The 23,355-nt window shown below is 35.3% G+C and overlaps 2 protein-coding genes and 1 pseudogene across 3 annotated transcripts; 1 reads left to right on the top strand and 2 right to left on the bottom strand.

The window, feature by feature from the left end:
- Window positions 1-1,047: 1,047 nt before the first annotated feature.
- LOC143565068 (brefeldin A-inhibited guanine nucleotide-exchange protein 2-like) lies at window positions 1,048-8,212 on the bottom strand (annotated as a pseudogene). The gene is made up of 11 exons (XR_013140989.1): window positions 7,173-8,212; window positions 5,717-6,034; window positions 5,284-5,641; window positions 4,783-5,205; window positions 4,417-4,700; window positions 4,058-4,331; window positions 3,486-3,982; window positions 3,065-3,386; window positions 2,638-2,980; window positions 1,926-2,557; window positions 1,048-1,834 (listed from the first exon to the last, which is right to left on the bottom strand). The product of XR_013140989.1 is annotated as a brefeldin A-inhibited guanine nucleotide-exchange protein 2-like (transcript).
- Window positions 8,213-10,054: 1,842 nt separating this feature from the next.
- Window positions 10,055-11,493, top strand: LOC143565067 (threonine synthase, chloroplastic-like; the record flags this gene model as incomplete). The annotated part of the gene is made up of 1 exon (XM_077052161.1): window positions 10,055-11,493. A coding segment is annotated over one exon (1,431 nt), but the record flags the coding sequence as incomplete, so codon positions are not given.
- A 2,764-nt stretch (window positions 11,494-14,257) lies between these two features.
- On the bottom strand, window positions 14,258-19,487 carry LOC143565040 (LOB domain-containing protein 30-like). The gene is made up of 2 exons (XM_077052142.1): window positions 19,153-19,487; window positions 14,258-14,548 (listed from the first exon to the last, which is right to left on the bottom strand). The coding sequence occupies exons 1-2, from the start codon at window positions 19,450-19,452 to the stop codon at window positions 14,258-14,260; spliced, it is 591 nt and encodes a 196-aa protein (XP_076908257.1). The 5' UTR covers window positions 19,453-19,487.
- Between the last annotated feature and the right edge of the window lie 3,868 nt (window positions 19,488-23,355).

The following is a 23,355-nucleotide window of genomic DNA, read 5'->3' as shown; positions in this document are numbered from 1 at the left end:
CAATTATTGAGGTCGTTAGAACCCTAGAACCATCGTCGGATTCAAGTGGTGGTGGTGGTGGTTGGTTGGTGGTGAGTTAGTTGGTGGTGCTGGTGTTCAGGTATGTTTTCCGTTAAAAAAAATGTGACTTTTCCGGCCAAATGCGTCTTTCCAGCGACGTGCAAGTAATGGCGTTGGGGATTCTGTTAGTCGCGTACCGTTGAAAACAAATATGTTAAAAGATGTGACCGTTAGAAGCCAATTCGTTAGTTGGGACCATCAGCAACCAATAGATGATAGTTGTGATTAATGAAAACCAATATATCTTTAAAATAATTATAATAACTAAAATATAAAATTGCTGATTTTATGGTATAACTGAGAAAAGATCAAGTACTAAAATTTAAAATTATGTTATTTGGCTTTTAAAGAGTTGATAAAACTTTTACCCTTTCAAGTTTCAATCTTTTTATATCAATATCAACTAAGATCTTCTCACCACTTAATATTTAACCATTTAAGGGTATTAGGGGCATAGCTTGGGTACCAAAATAGGTTAGTATGGCTAATTTATTTATGAAATAATAGTTCTGTTGTCTTTTTAAAATAATATTTTATTGATTTTAGAGAGGAATATAACATTTTTTTTTTTTTTTGTATATTTGAACTTAAAGGAGTATGACAAGCAAGACATATTTCTTATCTCTTATCATCAGGCATACCAAGAATCTAATCACTTGTCTTTTTTTATCGATAACTCGAATCCTCGGGCAGGCAAGTTAGGATGTCTTGGTTAAGGTCGTTTGAAAGGATGAAGATTACCGTTGATAGCTAGCAAGATTACACATTCCAGAATGCAACATAAGAGACACATTTAGCCTATAACACTCAATGAGGAAACAAGAAAGGGCAGCGGATTGTACATTGGAGAAGGACATAGGATAAACACTCAGGTGACTCAACAATGAAACGAGCCATCGTCTCTAAGAACCCAACACCAGAAAGATTGAGAGGCACAAAGGGTGCGAGCCTTTGATTGGCAAAGTCGGATTAACTACCATGTTATAAAGAAGACTGTAATTTCTATATCAAAACCAAAAAATACGCAATACTTATTACATCATATGAAAATTCATGACCAAGATACAACAAAACTCCTTACCCAACCTATTGATCTCTAAACTAGAGAATAACGATATTATAACACAACTTAAAACTTAAAACATAAACATACTTTACCCTATCAACATGACCGGAGCAGAACGGGTCCCACTGAAGAACTAAGCATTTCACTAAGAGCCACTTGAACATCGCTGGACCCGTGTTCACACCTAATCAAGCTTGAAAGCAAAGGGAAATAGCTAGCCAGATGCTTCTCGAATGAAGACTCACTCAAACCAGATATAGCCTGTAGGGTTACAACAATAACAGGAGCACGAGCCGCCAGTTCTCCCTTTTTACCAGACCCCAACGGTATCAACCACCGGGGGTGGACCTCAGACGATGACTCGTTCATATTTGCAGGAAGTGCTAGTTCAATGTAGGATTTTAAAACTTCTTGGCAAAGAGAAACGAGAGACGACTCCACCTTTGATTCGTCATAAAATGGAGGCTTATCGATTGCAAGATTTTGTACAAATGTTAGGCAGATTTGGTATGATTCGTTTTCAAGGCGTAATAGTGGTGGATCTTGCATTTGTGTCATCGGTTGAAAGTCTAGTAATTTGGCGCGTAATGTGGCGTCGGTGTTTATTTTATGAGCATGGTCTGCCACTGTGTGCACTGCATCAAATAAAACCATGGTGTTCTTTGCTGATAGCAGATGTCTATACGCGTTGTAGATGTCTGTTATCGCCTGACAGATTTAAAAAGATGATTATTTAAACAAATATATGATTGTAACAAGAAATGTTTAATAAGCATATAACTATATAGTATATATATACCTGGATCAACAAAAGTTGAACTGCAGCATGACATTTGGCATCAGAAATGGCGCCATATAAACGACTCTTCTGCACGTTCTCCAAACTGTCACCATCGGTTTGTGCTAATGAAACATCTTCATACTTCAAGTTGATAATATCTTCATTAAGAATAATTGAGAAATCTGAAAGTGTTGCATTAGCTGCTTCCTTAAGTGACAAAACCACTTCAAGCCATTTATCATCCGTGAAGAACTCGCCAGCACTACTCATCAAACGAACAAATGCAGCAATACCAATACCAGCAAGGCTTTGATGCGGTCGTTTAATAAAACTTACTAATAATGACAAAACCTTCTCCAAAAGCGGGTTAACGGTTTCATAAAAGTTAACAAACAGATCCATAACCAATTGGAGGGCCAGAGTACACGTCTCATACAGCCAAGAGTCTTGATCGAGCTCGTCCACGTCAGCATTAGAAGAGTCAGACGCGTGCCGAACATAGTCAAAGATAGGAAAGAGGACAGAGTCAAACACTCTTTCCCATAATGGTAGAGAAAAGTGACGACCATGGTTCCTTAATGTATCAAAAAGTACTTGAAGGGCACTTTCTCTAATCTCGGGCCTCGGGTCAAAGCCAAGTTCAGACAAACCTGAGAAAAAAAAAGCAATTTTTAAAATAGGTCAATAAGATGCCACCTCAGCATCAAATGATGTTAATTATTCTTCTCACCGGCCAATAATGGAAACCAGAAGTATAAATGATCTTCCTTATCTACCAACTCATCACTCCCGTCCTTCCCTTGCTGATGTGGCGAAAGGGACACTGAAGAGAAACCTAGATCTCCTTCAGCAAGTTTTGCAGCACAGAAACGCAAGAAATTGATAGCACTGATACTTATATCTTTGTCAGATCTGTTATTGGTAAACGCGATTAGACAGTTTACGCAATCAGTAAAAGTTGTGGTTTCCGTCTCGGTAATGTATGGAAAATAATCTCGAATTATTTTCTCAATTATCTCAAACGCGAGAAGTACAATGCTTCTATGATCATCAGAAGCTGCTGCTGTGAACACCTGATAATGTTACCATGATCAGAAATAAAACAAAATTGCACAAGAACCAAGAAGACGAGCTTTTATACTGTAATAATGTAATACCATGAACATGCTTTTCCAGCCAGACTTGACATGATTGACACGTGATAAAACCATCTGAGAGACGCATAGGATTATTAGTTCTCTAATTTCCACAGCACTACTCTTGCGCATGACAATCACAAATGGCTTCATAAAATCATTCTGGAAATTGTAATTAGACAACTCTTCTCTTTCCAAAAACTTCATGGATAGTTGCCTTAACGAGTCCATTGCAAAAATTGCAATTGACAAATTCTCAGAACATCCTATAGTCACGAAAAAGTTGGAAAGCACGTTCCAGATGCTTGTCTACACGAGCCTGATCCGGTTCATGTTGTAGTGGCTGAGTAAAAAAGAAAAAACAAAGACATGTTACATACAATAAGATTCAAACGCACTGCTGACATGACAGAGCTGATGTGGCAAGGAATAAGATTCATACGCAATCTCCACTATTTTTGTGAGGCTGAATACTCTGGGATCAGATGGAGAACGTAGCTCCTCCATAGACACTTTGCAAAGTGCTTTCACAAAGTCAACTATAGCTTCACTGTTTAATTTCTGACTTCTTGTGAATATACGGTTCATTTCTCCAACTTGTTCCAGCAAGCTTAAGTTGTTGACCAAATTGTTGACTTGTTCTGGTGTAATACCAGCAGTAACATTACCGCCAATGCCAGCACTATCATATGAACCTCGTCTCATAGCTGCTGCCACCTGGTGAATCCTACCAGCTTCCTTTTTCTTAAGTACAGGAAGGATGTTTGACTTTGACTGTGATTTGTTGGATTCATTCTGATTAACAGAAAAGAAAGTGGCATCTGGTGGGGCCCCCTCTCCCAACAAATGCAAATGCTCAAATCGAGACACACATGTGAAAATGTGTTCCCATGCTTCCTGTAAGTAGTTCCCATCTTCATATGCAACTGAAACCATTGCCTGCGAAGCAATAAAAATGTTAATAAGAAATTTATGACCATTAAAATTTTTTATGATGTCAAAAATGGCACAAACCTTGATGGCCTCTATATTCTTTTGTTTAATATCTGCTGGTGAATGGAGACTAGTAAACTTTGCAAGTGATGTCACGAAAGCATCTCGATGAGTCTTCATGGACATTGCTGATGTAACATGTATTGCATACCGGAACCCTTCTAGACATTATGAAATTACAATATCATCCTCACTTTGGTCAAAAGGAACGGTAAAGGCTGCCAGCATAGGAGCCCAGCATACCTCTACCATGAATCTAAGTATAAAGACATCCGTTGCAGCATAGAAAACCGACCTACAAAATAAAAATATATGTAAAAATCATATGAAGGTTTACAATTTAAGATATTTGTTCTTAATAAATAAATGTTTCGTCTTACTCAGATTTTTGTGCTTTCTCTTTGAACTGTTCTTGCATGTGTTGCATAAGATCATCACTTGTATTGTCATCACCTCTCTTGCGCACCACAATATTCAGTATGCTGTCTAAACCCAAAATCCTGTTTGAACTTACAGATTGCTTCTGTTTAAGAGCTAAATCATCTTCCTTCATTTTAATTTCGTTTTTAGATATTCGTTCATATAATGATTTCAGGTACTCTGCAGGCAAATCTTTTCCATCATCTATGCCACGGTTATTTCTTATAAAATCATCAGCGGACATCTGCAAATGTATACATATGTACAGTATTAGCAACACTATAAGGTCATTAATACTATAATTTTAAGTATCAATTAACTTTTACCTTATTTTTAACCATGGGATTATGAGCATCAGTATTGAGCAGTATAACAGAGTAAGCAAGAACATAGGCAGTGTCAGCACTAATAAATGTTTTTGGGTTGCATTTACAGTAACGTTCAGCGAATTTTTCCATAATTCGATCAATCTTTTGTGCCTCACCAGGCAATCTAAATCCCCTCGGAAAAGATCTGATTGCCTCATCGAAATCCATACCTTCAAAGTTAAACGAGTCAACGTATGCATGCATCACTTTCAGTGATAGATCTTCTCTTTCCCCAAGGTAATCCCCAATCAAAGTTTTGTTCAAACCAGAAGCATTCTTTAAAAAATCTGCTATTTCTTCAGGCGAATTCCCCACTTTATTCACTTTGTTCAAGAATTCAATACCCTTCTTGGGCTTCCTATTAAAAAGAGATATGCCTTCCTGCAATTAATCTGTCTTTAGATATCTGAGAAAAATCCAGATAGAACATTATAAAAAAACAAAACTGAAAATATTAACCTGAAGTTCAAGCTTGTAAGCCCGACGTTGCTCGATTGTTGAAGCATCTGAAACTTCACTAGAAGCTTCCGAATGAGAATCTAATCCATCAGAAGGCTCATTCTCATCTGCATTTGCATTCCCGTTTTCCATGGGAGTATCTCCAGTTTCAGGATTGTTTTCAATAACTTCAAATTTCTTTTCTGAATAAGGATCGGGAATGTGCAATTGTTTGTTCATCCAGTCACCCATTGATTTTAAAATAGCAATCAAGCACTTCATTGCTTCATGTTTCAAGGCTGCATCTTGAGGTGGCAAAAGAGTAGTTGTAACACCTGGTTGGACACCTTGAGCCGTTTTAAGAAGTCCATTTACCGTCCTGTGGAAATTAATAACTTGCCATATTTAATACAATCCTATTAATTACAAAGGTAACATGAATAAAAGTATATACCTCTCAAATATGTTGGAAGAATTGACATCACAATCATAGTTGATGAATATATCTACCAAGATCTGTGAATCAACACACAGCCTTTCAAAAAACCGCAGTACTATAATCTTCTGCTGGAAATTAGGTTGGGCAACATTTTCTAGAACCCTAAGAACAATCATTGGAAAGAACACTCCAATTTCTGCTTTTAATCCAGCTCTGAATCTTGAAACTAAGCTGAAGAATATGGAACAGGAGAGCTGAAATACAATCACAAGGGTTGAGGCACTGTTCTTCAACAAAGAAAGGCATAGGTACTGCCTAATGGCACCCAAGAATCTGTTCCAACAAAAAAAAAAGTAATATGTAAGTGCAAACAATTTGAAGTTGAACCATAACAAAAGGTAACAGTTTTTAACACGATAAATAACCAAGTTTTCATTAGGTAAGATTTATAGGATGACTTTTTCAGCCAATCATGCACTAGTAACTTGTAACCGTTCAGGACATTGGTTTAACACGAAATAAAATTTGAGTTTTAACAGGTTTGAACAGAAGCAGGTACTACTTTAGCAATCATAATTACAGCACAGTAACACTCCAATAGCAACCGATTCTGTGGTACTCCACATTCAGTTTCTCTATGCTTATATCAAAAGGTTTAAGTACTTGTGTAGAAGCTTATGATCTACTGATTCATGTTGCCATAAGGAAAGCTGGAAAAAGTGGAAAGTGTTATCCTCTCACTAATTTAAACAAATTGCTAGTGGACAAAGAAAATAGTAATTCTAAGTAAACAAAATAAGCTTTTTATCAAAACTACAATGAGTAATTCTAAAGCCATGACCACCAAGAACAGAAACTGAATGCATGTATATTTCACAATGTTCTAAAAAGCGTTTGGAAGAGCTACTCAGTCGAGCGACCTACCAGGCTACTAGCATACATTCACCTCCTTCATTCATACTGGCTCATTATAGAAAATCATTAATAACAGGGCTACAGCACATTGAAGATTACTGACATAACAGTTTCCTTGTATCCATCATGTTTATCAATTCATATATTTGGCTTCCATTCAAAATATTTATACACACGTTATGTTAACAAGAAAGTCTTCTACCGTGAATTACTGTGTTCTAACTTCTAGCATAGAGTGGGTTCATAAATTAAATGCCTACAGCGGTAGAGCCCTAAATTATTCTTTAATTTGTTAACATCGAATGTATGGTGAATGACGTCTTCAACAAAACGTCATATCATAAAGAGGATAACTAGTCGGCCTTGGTATGGAATTATAACAAGTGAATGCTTTAAATCATATTCATTGCTTTCTATTCAATAAGCCGATGCAAAGCATTAAATCATAAACTACAAGTTCCCAAAGAGCAATCTAACTGGCATAACTTAACTAGGCTAAATCCAAGTTATTATTAACAAATAAAGAAACAGAAAAACATGTGTAAGTAGTAAGTACCTTTCACTAGTTCTAAATATAGCCCCAGCATTCTCCAACAATATCTTGAGCAGCTCCAAAGCAACAATCTTTCCTCTCATCAACTGCGGATCTGATAATGCCTCTTTTGGAGGAGTCTTCATTGACAGCTTACACAAAGCTCTAAACACCAAAAACGCATCTCTTCTCAACTTATTCCCAATCTGCACATCTGAATCATCATCCTTCTCTGTCTCCCCATCCGCCAACTCCCCTTTCCGCCCCTCCAAAGCCGTCTTATACATACTCATCTCCCAATACTTGGCATCCAAAATATCCTTATCAGTCGAATCCAACAAATCCGCAGGATTCGTCGACTCCGTAGTCGATGTCTTCGTCTCAAACGCTCCATTATGCGCCCCACCATTCGCTCCCACCGGAGTCCCCTGATTCAAAACCCCATCAATCTCCTGCATAACCTTACTAATAAACCCTTGCACAAACACCGCCATCGGCCCGTCCTCATCCCCACCCTTCTCCGGCGGATCCATCAACTCCGCCACCACAATCGGCTGCACCGGCACGGTCGACGAATCCGCCTCCATCCTCCTAAACACAATCACCAGCATCTGAATCAACGACGCCTTCGCCGTCGTCTGGTTCACCACATTCTTACTAGTCAAAAACACATCATAACAAGTCCTCACAATCTCCAACAAACTATCACCATGAATCCGCAACTGAATCGACGTCACCGCCGACAAAATCGTCTTCAACACCAGCAACTCCACTCCCTCATCACCTAACTCACTACACCTACACACAGCCTCAATCACCTTCCCTAACAGCTTCGAATCCGGTCCACCAGACGGATCCGATTCGCCGCGTAAGCAACCAAACGCAATCAACTTCTGTATACAATCCACCGCCGGCTCGGCGATCTTAACATCACCGGAACAACAGGCTTTAATAACAGGACTTAATATCAATTCAGATTCATCTAGGTTAATTTCGTTATTGCCGGAATCGTATAGTACACCGACATATATTGCAAATTCCGACACCCACATCCTATCATCCATTTCTTTCTTGACGTACACAAAAATCGGTGAGACTTGATTTGAAGATCTAGTGATCCGATTTGAGGAAAATATGCATTAGTGACCTGATTGGAACGCTTTTAAAAGCAGGTTACTATTCTATGAGATTTTCCCATTATTTAAATATCTAACCACCTCATTAATTATTGGTTATTAGTATAGTGATAAATTCTTAAGATTGATTTGACCATTATGAAAATTAGACCAAACATGAGATATTCAAAATATCATTTCGTTTTTATAGTTCTACACTATTTAACTTTGTATTTTTTTATATTGGTATAGTAATAGCTTTGTGCTATGATAACGATGGAAACATTTTCGTTAATTTTAATATATATACATATATAATTATGTTTTGATTAAATTTTTTGCTTGCGTTTCTACACGTGGTTTATTTGTACTTTTTTTGACATGGCCTATTTGGTTTTACCCATTTTAGTTTGACCCTTTTTGACTTGACCTGCTATAGGTTGACCATTTTTGGCACCCAGTACCTCATTGACTAAAACTTCTGGATCCGTCACTACCAGCATGGGCTCGCTTAAGATAATATTTTCTGCCTAGACTGGGACAACTGGGCGCTCCAATCTGGGGAATGTGATGGCCTAAAAACACAAGAAAATCATTCCAAAAAATGGCTGGGTAATAAATGCGATTAGTTAAAACCAACAAACTTGATTTAAAAGATGGTTTTAATAAATTCAATTTTGCCTACATCGCGCCTAGACGACAATTTAATTTAACAATTAGTTAAAACCGGTACACATAGTCTTATGATACTATGACTGCAAGGCCGGTTCTCAAGGAGGGCAGGGTGGTAGACCGACACCGATCCGGCACTTCGCTAGGCTTGAATATTTTTATTTTTTTAAATACTTATGTATTTTTATGAAAAAAAAAAATATATGTATTTTAATGCTTAAAATCTAATTACTCAACTCATATAAGTCTATTTTTGTAAACAATATTTTTTTACACAACCAAAATTATAACCAACTAAACTAATTTAAAACTTTAATTGTGTAAACCCAACAAAAATCCTTTTAACTAAGGCCTCAAAATTTTTTTGCCTTTATCCAAAATGTTTTAGTAGTTTTCATAGACGGCCATGTAGAAGTGAATCGTCTATTTTGAATAATTCTTATTTCATTTGTTTGATACTTTGACGGACCATGTGAATTTAAAAAAGGAAAAATATGTATTGGGCCAAAGCGTTTCAATTAAAGAAAAGCCCAATAATCATATGTTATATAATTGAGAAATTTTGTGACATAAATATTTTATTTTTAATTTTGTATATGTAACAATGGTTTTGTCTTTAAACATTTATATTGGTGTTGTTAGATGGTTGGGTTGACTGCGGTAAATGCTTCTACCATATTGTTACATATATGTTTTTGGTTATTTTTTCCAAGTGTGTTACTTATAATTTTGGTTAATTTTTTTTTTCAAGTGCATCACCTGTGTTTAGGTATATGTATGTTTTAATGTTTTCTATCAATATTAACTTTGGTGTGGGCCGGGTGTTGCTAAGTAAAACCGATCGAATTTACGTAGAATCACCGTGCTTTGTTTTACTTTTGGTACCGCATCGAACTTAATGAAAAAGAATGCCAATTTTTGTTTTTGTTTTAGTTCCACTACTGTAACGAACGTGACGGAGACCGACCAAATTTGTGTAGACTCATCACATCAAAGCTCAGGATCGACAATACTCGAGTTTTATCAACGCCCGAGTTTTACTGACCGACGCTACCCCATTGGTCCACCTCACTTTTTATATTGTTTTGTTTTTAAACCCTAACCCTAGATCCACCGTAACCCCCAAATCCATCTCCTCCGACAAACCCACCTCCAAACACCGCCGACGAAACCATCCGCCGCCACTCGCCCGACCAACACTCCACCTTCTCCGCCAAATACGTCCCCTTCAACGACCCCACCTCCACCGAATCATACTCCCTTGACGAGATCGTCTACCGCTCACGCTCCGGCGGCCTACTCGACGTCCAGCACGACATCGACGCCTTAAAAGCCTTCGATGGAAGCTACTGGAAGTCTTTATTCGATTCACGCATCGGCAAGACCACGTGGCCTTACGGGTCGGGCGTCTGGTCCAAAAAAGAATGGGTCTTGCCCGAGATCGATTCGGACGATATCGTGTCGGCTTTCGAAGGTAATTCGAATATGTTTTGGGCTGAGAGGTTTGGGAAACAGCATTTGGGTATGAATGATTTGTGGGTTAAGCATTGTGGGATTAGTCATACGGGTAGTTTTAAGGATTTGGGTATGACTGTGTTGGTTAGTCAGGTGAATCGGTTGCGGAAAATGAACCGCCCGGTTGTTGGGGTGGGGTGCGCGTCGACGGGGGACACGTCGGCTGCGTCATCGGCTTACTGCGCGTCTGCGGGTATTCCAAGTATTGTTTTTTTACCCACGAATAAGATTTCGATGGCGCAGTTGGTTCAGCCGATTGCGAACAGGGCGTTTGTGTTGAGTCTTGATACGGATTTCGACGGGTGTATGCAGTTGGTTAGGGAGGTTACGTCGGAGTTACCGATTTATTTAGCGAATTCGTTGAATAGTTTGCGGTTAGAGGGGCAAAAGACGGCGGCGATTGAAATCTTGCAGCAGTTTGATTGGGAGGTGCCGGATTGGGTTATTGTTCCTGGGGGTAATTTGGGGAATATTTACGCGTTTTATAAAGGGTTTCATATGTGCAAAGAGTTGGGGTTGGTCGATCGGATCCCAAGGCTTGTGTGCGCTCAGGCTGCGAATGCGAATCCGCTTTACTTGCATTTTAAATCCGGGTGGTCGGATTTTAGTCCGGTTAAGGCGAAGACGACTTTTGCGTCGGCTATACAGATTGGCGACCCGGTTTCGATCGATCGGGCGGTGTATGCATTGAAGAATTCTGATGGGATTGTGGAGGAGGCTACCGAGGAGGAGTTGATGGATGCGATGGCTCAAGCGGATGCGACCGGGATGTTTATTTGTCCGCATACTGGTGTGGCGTTGACCACGTTGGTTAAGCTTAGAAACAGCGGTGTGATAAAGCCTACGGATAGGACGGTTGTGGTTAGTACTGCGCACGGGTTGAAGTTTACTCAGTCGAAAATTGACTATCACTCGAAGGCGATCCCGGAAATGGCATGCAAGTTGGCGAACCCGCCGGTTAATGTGAAGGCGGATTTCAGGTCGGTTATGGATGTGCTTAAGAAGTACTTGGAGAGCAAAGAATCAAGGCAGTAAGGTTATATGGTATGTTTCTTTGGTATTGTAGATTTAGTGGTGGTGTTAGTCGTTGTTAGTGGTGTAATGTGTTTTGGTGAGACTTGGGAAGAACATGTTTTGTTTTGTGACTTCTGGTGTCCATTTGCTTGGGTGCCATTGAGTTGTTTATGGTTTTAAAACCTTTTGGATTTGTTTATCGTTGCGGATTTGCTCGCGGGCGAGTGCTTGTTATAATCTGTTGTTTGTTTATAAGAATAATAACAAAGGTGTTTTTGTTATAATCTGTTTGTTTATAAGAATAAGAAATACAGAAGTTATGGGATGAGCCGAGCTGAGCCTGAGCTTTTGGGCTCGAGCTTGGCTGATATATAGTAATTGAAGCTTGAGATCAATCAACTTGGCTCGAGTTAATTTGAGAAAAACGTTAAACGAGAAACGAGCCAAAGCTAGGTTGTGCAGTGTGAAATTAATGCATAGAAGTCCAAAATAATTAAAATTTAAAAATACATAAGCCTCATTAAGACTCCACGAGCCTAATCGATATTCTTGTACATAGCTAAACGAGATTTATGAGGCTCGGCCCTCGGGATTGGATCGACTTGTTTCGAGCTTTGTGTCAATCCGATCTCGAGTAGCTAATGAACGCCGAACAGCTCAGCTCGTTTGCACCCCTAAAAGTTCGTTGTTAGCTTCATATGTCGAAGTGTCATAATGCTCACCAGATTGATTTAAGAGAAAAATAAATAAATGCTAACTAGGGGTGAAGTATAGTTAGGGCCCGGGCCACAAATGCTAACTAGGGGTGAAGTTTAGTTAGGGCCCGGGGTGGCCTGGGCCCCACCTGTTTTTTTCGCAGTTGTGTAAATTTACCTGTTTTCGTCCGAAAATTTTTATATTAGTGTAAATTTACCCGTTTTCGACTTAAAATTTGAGCCCGGCCGCCCACGTTTATGAATTTTTTTTAATACATTTTGAGTTCCCCTACCCCCACCGCGACGAACTCGTTTAAGCTTCACCACTCATGCTAACGAGAATTTACCTAATTTTGACAAACATGCAAAAGATAAATTCAAAAGCATACCATTACATAAATTCTATACACGTGATTCATTTGTGTGCTATCAATCATTGCAATAGATATTTTAGAAGAAATGCTACACGCCTAATATCAAATGTTTTTTGTGATGTTATACAACACTAGATAATCAAAGTCTTTTACTAAAATGATTTGTTTCAGCCCGAACATATTATAATCTAACATGTTCTGATGCGAACCAAATTAATTATTTTTAAAACAGTTTATTTTTACTCGATCTTGATATGATGTTTTTTAAGACGGCAAGATAATTTATAGTTGCAAGTCATATTAAAACGGAAACATTATATTGAAAGACAAATGCAATGCTTATAAAGCAAATTCAAAACTTTAAAACATAAAGTACCAAATATTTCCACGATAGTCTATAGCTTTGAATAAACTACAGTAGAAACTCGATAAATTAATACTCGATTATTTAATAAACTCTCTAAGATAATATTTTTTGCCGGTCCCGACTCGGGGATAGGGTGCTAAATTAATAATTCACTAAAATTATAAGATAATACATTTTTGATAATTTCTTTAGACCCCATATAAAATATAAATTAATAATTCCTTATATATAGCATATTACATGAATGATTTATGAAGGTTTCTTGAAAAATGACTCAATTGTCTTCTGTTTTTTGTTGAAATCAATTTCCCCTTGAATCTCGTCTCTAATTTTCCTTAGTATGGTAAGAACTTATGGTGTTGTTTTCTCATAGCTCAACAAGAAATTGTTCAATGTGATTGCCGCTTTAATAGCTTCGTTTCGCGAAGGGGGCTCCATTGTAGAACTTTCATCATCTTCTTCATCGATATCATCTTTATTAATTCCAATAATGCTTTCAATAATTTTTTCATCAGTCAACAACTGTGCAACTACATTTTCTTCTGGGTGAGTCAGAACATTCTACTATAAATTAATAAAATATTAATTAATATATAAATTAATAATTATTAATTTATCGATTAATTAATAACTCTTTTAATTAATAAATTTTGGTGGTCCCATGTGTATTATTTTATAGAGTTTCTACTGTATATCTCTAGAGTCTACATTTGAGCAAGTGAGTGTCTTATATCTATTTTGATACATCACTCTGAAAACTTTGTTACGTGTGGTCGAATTTGAACTTATGGTAGAAAAGTTTGAACCCAATGTTCATGACTATAAGAAGATAATCCACGATTATGCTGAACAAAGTCGACTACAAGATGCTGAAAACGCTCTACAAGCTACGAAAATAGAGGCTTTGACAGCTTTGGTTCACATGTACAATGAAGCTAGGAACTCTAATCTTGCAAAAGATAAAACTATTTAAATACTCAGCAATCATGGCTAACGATTAAATTTAAATTTAGGTTGAATTGAATTCTTACCATAAAAGGAAGCATTAAATCCTTTAGATTACATAAAAGAGTATTTCATTTTTTAAACCACATAAAGTAATACTATCAGCTTTGTGCCATGTACATGTGGCAATATTTATTATCTATTATTTTTATAAATAGATTAAATCATGTTATATTTTATTTATAAAAGATAAAACTTGTAAAATCACAATTTTAGCTTAAAAAGGAAACATGTAAAAGGTCAAACTCCTGGATCATTTGTGGTTAACAGATTAAGTCAAGATAAAAAGTCAAACTCGTTGCTAGCTATGTGATGGTGAGGTTAAAGCTTCCGAAGACTCAGTGTCACGCCTTTACGCAAGTTCCCTAGCCACTTCATGAAGATCGTCAACATTGCTAGCACCTTGTAGTGGCGGATCCATTTGCCGTGCTATTGGTTGCATGGGACACGTAGAAGATTGCATCACTGGATCAAAAAATACTGATAAATCATAGTTGCTTGGAAAACATGATGTGATCGGGAGGTTAGCGATGGAAAATTCGGCAAGTGGAGCTTGTGGTTGAGTTGGCAGGGGAGGTGTCGGAGCTTCCAGGGTTGCTAGATGGGCTTGGAGATAAGAGAGCTCAGCTTGTAAATTCGCCACCTGCTTAAATACAAGATTTTCTTAATATTGGAACATCAAACGTACGTGAAAACTACTATCAAAAGCTTATAAAGTTCCTAGCAAGTCTTTATATTGTGAAAATATTATTTTAAGTGTATAGTTGTGTGCAAATGTATCATCTTTGAAAATTTTAAACTTTTTAAACACCTATGATTATAATAGTATTATAATATTAACGAACTGGTTTTTTTATACTTTTAATTTTTTCATATCTAAAGAACGTATTTTATGATTATGGCACAAGGCCAACAGAATTAAAAGGACGATCCCATACAAATGGTATTTGATATTATTTTAAAAGGAAAAGTTTATAAAATAGTAGCCAACTTTTAAAAGTGTATAAATTATTTTTTTAATTACTAATTAAACTTCATGATATTATTTCAAAATGGACAAGAGTTATAAAATAATGAACCATTTTAAATTAATTGATACAAAAAAAAAAGAAAAAAAAAAGAATCCTAAATTAAAAAAGTATAGAGATACAAAATGGGGTAATTGTTCCTTGGAAGCAATTCGAAATTAATGGCTAGAAGCCACATTCTAGATTCTCTGTTTGTTGATTGTACTCTTCACCCATCACATTTCACAACATTTTTTCCATTAAATTTAAAGTTTGCACATCCTTTGGATAATACTCATTTGGTTATTATTTACACTTTATACATTATAACAAAGTATATGATTTCAACCATGTCCACAAAATATAATTATATCAATAACCAAACATTTCAAATGAAACATTTGAAATATATACAAAGGTGAAGCAAATTTGACCATAAAATCTAAAAGTAGCAACATCTTGTAAAGACTTACTTTTATATCAATACATACTTATTACATAAGTTTCAAAACCTCAATAAAAATCCTTATAAACTTTTAACCTGTATTATAATATTTATGTGCTCGTTTTTCATGCATGAGCTCAAACCTTTACTTGAAAACTAAACTCAACTTAACAAACTCGAACTCAAATGTTTATAAAAAGTTTCACTCATTTAGAACATTGCTAGCGTATGGAGTAAAACAAGTTAAAATCAACCGTAAAGTTTTTTGACAACTAGACGTGCACGTAAGCATCAGACCAGTTAACTAATTGAGTTAACATTCCGTTAGTCATATACCAGTGTTCTTTACCAACAGTCAATAGTTGAGATTATTTAAAACCAATTTTCCTATAAATAACAAATTTTGTATAAAATATGCGTGCATAGATTATGTACATAAAAAACTAACAAACTAACTTGCTAGATATTTTATTTTGTACGCTTTACTTAAACACGTGTAAGTTCACAAGTTGTATATACACACATATATAATCAACTATATATGCATGCCTACATAAGAGCATCTCTAATGATAGCATTTATAGGTGATACTTGGATGGCTGGATACCCTTTTGTTCGAGCGTTTGTATGAAGGCATACGAATTTTCAAACGCAAATAGTTGGATGGTGGTGAACACTGGAACGCTCTCATATAACAACTATTTTAATCAGGGGCAGATTTAGAGTGTAAATGGGTGGTTCCCCGGAACCACCCGAGTTTCGAAATAATAATGTATCGGTATATAGAAATATTATAGGAACCACTCTATTTGCACTACAAGCCCTAGACTAGCTGGTAAGTTGTTTGTTTTGTGAATGGAAGGTCACAGGTTCAATTCCATGCAGCAACTGAATATTTTGTAATTTTTTTTAAATGGCCGTCTTTCTTCCTTCCTCGTACTCACCCTTGCTACTATTCCTAGAATTCTCCCACTATAATGCAAGTTTAGATTCATTGTTAAATATTTAATTGTTCTTGATGTTGTTAATTGTTAAGCTATTTGTTAAATTTTAGTTTTAATTTGTTAGTTTGTTACTTTTACTTTGCCCGAACCATCATACCGACCCGAACCTCGAACCGACCCGGAATTTTTTACACCCGATTCTATGAAATTGAAGCATATAAAAGTACTGCATCACCTGAAAAAAAATTCATGAATCCGCCACTGATTTTAATCATCTATATATATTTTATTTTTTTCACACAAAAGACTTTTAAAGAATAAATGAAAATATAAGGCATGTGATATCGGACGTCATACTTATTTGTAAGCATTTGAAACTAGCTAGATACATCGGAGATGCTCTAGACCAACTAATAGTTATTAAAAAGAAGATATAATATATAAAATCTATAATATATATAAACGAAAACACTAAAATCCTACGTGTCGCGATATGGTCGCTCCCCCCTTTTATGGAAGCCACCAAATTTCTTGATTTTTAAATGGAGGCCTCTTATTGATTTAACCCAAATTCATGGGCATGGATCTTACCAAAACCAGATAGCTCTTAAACGGGTTATAACATCTCATTAAATTAAAAATGAATCTTACCAGTTATTTGATATGAAAATCCTATAAAATAGGGATATACTAAAATTTAATATCCAATTTATAAAGAAAAATATATTATTTATAATTAATAAACAATTTTATAGTAAAAAACATAAGCGGGTCATGGGTCAGAAAATCCAGATAGCTTTTAAACGGGTTATAACATATCATTTATTCATGAAACACTTTCATCATCAAACCCTAAGTATATTATTAACTTTCTTACAATAAAGAAAATTAAAATCCAAAAAATAAATATTAAAAAACGAAAAATGTAAAACAACCATTCTCTCAAGCCATTAAATTGCTTTATTTTTAAATGAAGGCTTCTCACGCATTTGACCCGAATTCACGGGTAAAGGTCTCGCCAAACCCAGATAGCTCTTAAACGGGTTATAACATCTCATTATATTAAAAAAATAATCTCATCAAATATTTGATATGAAAATCTTATAAAATGGGAATATACTAAAAATTAATATCCTATTTTATTTAAAAAAAAGATATTATTTATAATTAAGAAATAATTTTATAATAAAGAAAATAAACGGGTAATGGGTATCACTAAACTCAGATAGCTTTTAAACCGGATTATAACATATCATTTATTTGTGAAACCATTTTATCATCAAACCTCAAGTATATTAATTATTAAATTTCTTACAATAAATAAAATTAAAATCCAAATATACATATATAAATATTAAAAACAAATAATATAAAACAATCATCGTAATACGAGGGATAAAATCTAGTAATACATATATACTTAAAATAGTAAATTGTAATCTTTAAAGGCACATGATGTGGAGAAAAAAGAGCGACCATTTCCCCAAAAACCGAAAAACAAATTAGGCTTCAAAGGAAACATTGTAGTCCCCGCTATATAGTTGTCACATATATATGTCTCAACCAAACCATCTATTGTTTAATCAAATTAAATAACTAATATATCTTACTTTTGTCCTTTCCGTATCACAAATACTAATATCTACATATATATTAAGCATGATTAATTTACAAGTAATTCCAACACTAAAACACTCACCTTTTTCATTAACTTTAGCAACATGATCACCCTTCTTTACATATGTTCATGTTTTCCCCAATATTCTAGCTCATTTCCTCTCTCTCAGGCTCACACACATATATATGAGAAGGTTAATTTATTTCAAAACCGAATCAAAATAAGTTCATAAGCGTAAGAATCTTATTATATCTCATACTATTTATTGTATAAGTTGACTAATACACATTCGCTATCAGGGCCGGCCCTATAGTGATGTCGGGTGAAGCTAGGGCTTTATACCCTTGATAAAATAAAGCCCCCAGTTATAAAGTTTAAAAAAATTTATATATACCAAAAAAAAACATATTAAAATTGTTTAACGAGAAAACACAAATACTAGTTGTTGTTTCAGTGACTAAGGTACAAGGCTCCTGCCTTCTAAAAAATTTCATTTTCAAGCCAGGAATCGATTCTATGAGGATGCAAGTTTTTTTAAATTTTTCTTTGGTCATGGTTTATTAAACGTGTTTCTAATTTTTCCTTATTATATATTCCTTTTATTTGTATTATATAAATCAAATTCCCTTTTCAAAACAAAATTGATTTTTTTTAATTTAATATATGAAACACGACAATCACTTAATTTATAAATTCTGTAATCTTATCTCTCTAATTCTCGGTAAGGCCCCCAGTTTTTTTCCTTTGCTTTAAGCCTTCAAAATAGTGGGTCGTCATTAATCAACAAATGGGATGAATAAATAGTTATTTGTTTTTTAATGTTACATCTTTTACTAATGTGAAATACAATTGGTTCTGAAAAAAATACGCCTTATGATAATTTATAGAATGACTAATTAAAGTATTATTCTTTTGATGTGTGATTTTCTTTAAAATCTAGTTGTTCTAGTTTTGATTAAATTACATATGATTGGCTTAGTATATATAACACCCTAAAATTCATTAAATACAACTAACTTGTAAAACTAGAAATTAAGAAACAAATAAGGTTGTGTTTCTATGAGATAAGTTATAGCTAACATTTTTTCCTTTACTTCATATAAGTAAGATAATATATTTAGATATTTTTATCATGATTTTGATTTATAAACTTGAGCAAGCAACTTTCATTTAATCTTCATGACACATAAATAACTAAATTTGTTGTTAGGAGACATATATATATAATTAAACCTGTTGTTGAAGTGCAAAGAGATGACCAACACAACCATAGACCGGGTCTCGAATCCTGGCTTGAGCTTCATAACATATGGTCACCACCGCATCGAGCCGCTTGTTCACGGGAACATGTAACAAGAGCTTAGACACATTACTTGCTCCAAACACCTTGTGCACGGCTGCGAAACGAGCCGCGCCTTGATCCGAATCGAAATACGGGGCGAATATGCATCCGACCACACACTTTCTTCTCAAGAACTTGCAAGCCCCACATGGCCCACCAGTTCCAGCACTAGTGCTAGGGTTTGAACTCATTTGACAATGCGTTTGTGGGTTTGTTTTGTAATTTGAATGTTTATTAGGGTTTGTGTGTATGTGGAGAGAAAGAGAGAGTTTAGGGTTTGATAGGTGTGTTTTATGAGAAAGATGAAGACTTTAAAGGCACGAAATGAAGAAGCAAATGACACCCAAATAAGATTGCGTGAAGCAAACATTGAATATAAATATATAGCCATGCCAGCTGCTTCTTTACTTATCTCTTAGCTTAACTAGCTAAATGAAACTCTCTTCCTTAAACACACTCTCTGTGTGTATACATATATGTACATATTTACTATTCACGTTGTAATGTAATCGTTTGTTACACCTATCTTAAAAGCTGATCAAATTTTATTTTTTTGATAGTTGTATACTTATAATACATATGAATTTTTTTCTAAATATATATTGTTAAGTAAAGTTTTCAAGTTCTTATATCTCAAATAATCACATTTCTATATGTATAATTGTGTATGTGTTTGTTTGTCAAAGGAAACTAACGAATATTTTTTGTTTTCTAAAAATATCATATTGTAACGGCATTCACACGAGTTGGGTTCAAATACATAATATAGTCTTCTAAAAGTAGAAATTCATAGAAATGGTATCAAAAGGGCTTTGAAAAAACTCACACATATGCAATTATACATATAGAAATGTGATCATTTGGCTAATTAAATAGATTAAAATGCATGTGGATTTCAATAATTCAGTGTTTTTGAAATAGCATATATGCATGCATGGTTGCATATATATACACCATACACGAATGTATGCATTGTTATATACTAATGCCTTTTTTTGTTTGTTATTAGCGCATCATGTCAAATAGCCGTTTATAAGTGTCTTAAATATACATATAGTTCTTTCTAGTTAATTAAAGATTGGTTTTAGATTTAACAAACCAGACAATCTTATATATACACACTGAGTTGGGTTCAAATACGTAGCATAGTCTTCTAAAACTAGAAATTCGTAGGAATGGTATCAAAAGGACTTTAATGAACTCAAACTTGTATTGGAGCCGTCTCATCAAACTCTACAATATTAGATTTTAGGTTTCGATTTCTAGCTTGTAGATTTTAAAATTTTTGTTTAGATCATTGTGTGTTTTAATTTATTATTATTCCTTGACATTGTGTTATATTATTTAAAATTGTGTTATATTTTACTCGGCAAAATTTATCGTGTCTTTGTATTCTTTCTAGACCTGAGACATCCTGAGTTTAACAAATAAGATTAATTTTTTAAGCACGGAATCAAACATAAGACCCGTGAGTTGGATTTTAAGTAGTGTAACAACAGTTTGACCCCACTTGACTATTTTCTTTCCTGGGACTTAGTAAAGTCATAATAATTTAAAATATTTTGTTCTTTCTAGAAGAAAAAATATGCTAAATTAAAGAGGATATGTTGGACTGACAAAGGACAAAGGAGCTTTAAATTGAAAATTAATAGCAGTTGGATATAATAAAATAACATAAAGTTAAAAGAAATTTACTTTGAAAATATGTACTACAAAGTGGTCAAAGTTAAGACCGACTAATCATGAATCTTGGGATGACTTTATGACCTTCAAAAAGTAAAATTGGTCAACTCATCTTCATATTCTAAGTTCTGATGAGTATATACGCATTAATACATGCATGTACATTGTATCATATGTTTTTATGTGAAATGTCTCTGTCACATTGCCACATTAATCGGAGCTCGAGTTGGGATGACGAGCCTTCATTTCCAAGCTCGAGCTTGAAAGTTAACTAATACATTGCCACCAATACCATTCCCTCTAATTTTTACGGATTTTGACATCTGGTTGATATGGGAAATACACCATTGATCAACATATGTATATAATGCTCAGTTTAGCTTAATTTGTTGATCATCCACGAGAAAACTTGTAGCTTGATGTCATGCCATCCAAATATTTGTCAAGTTTAGTTTTTGCTTTATTGAAGATCCAGTTGTTTCATATCTTCACCATGTATAAAATTGTGAACTTGCCTCTTTTTCCAATTTAACAGCATTCGCGAGATAGCAGTGGCTAATATTTCTTGGATACGTGAACTGGTTGTTGGCTCAATTGTTGTTTGGCCCATGTGTAAAGCCTAGCCCAAGAGTTATGGTTTTATATATTGGTAATGTCTTGGCTAGCAAGTTTGGTTAGTCTATATAAGCCGAGTTATGGTTAGACATTAGAATAAGAGAAGTTGGTGCAACCAAGTTAGGGTTCATCAAGAGTCAAACCGAGTTAGGGTTTGAAAGTTGTAATCCGTTTTTAGAGTTATAATTTCTGATTATTATAAACGAGAGTTAGTCGTTTACTTTGGTGTTTGATTATCGATCTGGGACTTGAATTGGTATCAAAGCCAAGTTCAAGAAATCGATAATCGAGTTAACTTTGATCGACGGTGAGCGGATCAACGGTACCGTGATCGGAGGCTTGGGTTTCCGAATCGGCGAATATCTGAACCAAGTTGGGTTCATACTTATACGTCAGAGTAGCGGCGTGGTTCCTGTTACGGCAGCGCAACAAGTACGTTGCTTTGTTCGGCGGTGGTGAAAAGAAGAACAGAAGTGTTCTGTCGATCCGGGAGCCGTCACTTAATTAGAATCAAACAACCAGGTGAATATCCTCATTCTTGCATCAGGATTGGTTGTGTGATACTGTGGTTAAAAGACAAAAGAAAAGTCAAAAGCTTGTTGAATTAACCCGAAAGTTATTTTAAACAAGAGTCGGTTTATTCTTTTGGTGCTACAAGGAATTTGAGAAAAAAGGGATTTCTAAGAAAAGGAAGTAAATCAAGAGGGTGGTTTATTTTTGGTGTTCACAGAGAATTTTAAAGAAAAAATAAGTTGGTAAAATTTCTTTTTATAGGTTTAACAAGTTTGGTTTAACCAAAACTTTAAAAGTCGAGTTAGGCAATTTACGAACAAGTTGGTTCGGTTCTGAAAAGTTGTTTAGACTGATTGGTTTGTATTTGTTCAAACGAAGTGGAGCAAGGGGGTACATCGTCAATAGCCGGTGACGAAGAAAGACCGGTAATCCAACCCAAAGCGAGTGGGGGGATATCGCTACAGGTTCCAAAACTGAATGGAACTAATTACATCACATGGGCGATTGTAGTGGAAGCGATCTTGTATGATCAAGACCTATGGGATGTTGTTCAACCACAAGAGAGTGCAGTTATTGATCCCAAAATTTATATGTGACCAAAATACATCAAATCTGAGTTCCTAGAAAAATTTCATAATTTTTGAAGTATTTTAGCTATTTTTCCCAAATAAACGTCCCAATTCGGTAATAAATTCGCCAAATATTCTCGAATGGTCGAAAAATTACCAAATTTAAACAGGGACTCATTGACATGGTCCCTGATGTCCCTGAAAAATTTCAAGTCCTAAAAATATGCACATCACAACCTTAACCTAAATAGCCCGTAAGCGAGTGTTTCGGCATTACCTTAGCGGGTTTGGCTCGTTTCCGACCTTTTAATCAAGTTTTCAGGTTCTTGTGCTTCTAAGCAAGCTAGTACAAGTCCTATATCACAAACCAAGCAATATTTTATCAACATAACAGCCCTTAAGTTAGGGTTTCGGCTAGTGCACCAAAACGAACTTTTGAACCGTAAAAACGTCGTTTCAACCCTTTAATCCGTGTTTATGGCCAAAACTATTATCAAAACAGGTTCCTTACCATGTGTATGATCAAAACATGTTTATGGACCATTTTTAGGATTTTTACACGGTTAGAAATGATTTTTAGTAACCCAGACATGTTTTTATAGTATTAAACAAGTTTAAACAAGTGTAAAAGCTACTTATTTAAGCTCTTACCTTAGGGTTTTGGAAGTTTTCTGGCTGAAACAGAAGTGGTGTCCAGAGTTTTCCAAGAAATGA

This window comes from Bidens hawaiensis, unplaced genomic scaffold (assembly GCF_021521415.1).
Source record: "Bidens hawaiensis isolate Kalapana, Puna unplaced genomic scaffold, B.hawaiensis_p1.1 tig00022253_1, whole genome shotgun sequence".
Lineage (NCBI taxonomy): Eukaryota > Viridiplantae > Streptophyta > Magnoliopsida > Asterales > Asteraceae > Bidens > Bidens hawaiensis.
The sequence above is the reverse complement of the archived record's forward strand: the minus strand, read 5'-3'. Positions and strand labels throughout refer to the sequence as shown.

Coding starts and splice junctions, on each gene's coding strand:
- LOC143565040 (XM_077052142.1), bottom strand. CDS start 19,452: ATGAGTTCAAACCCTAGCACTAGTGCTGGAACTGGTGGGCCATGTGGG. Junction 14,549..19,152: donor TCTTTGCACTTCAACAACAG/GTTTAATTATAT, acceptor GTATTTAAGCAG/GTGGCGAATTTACAAGCTGA.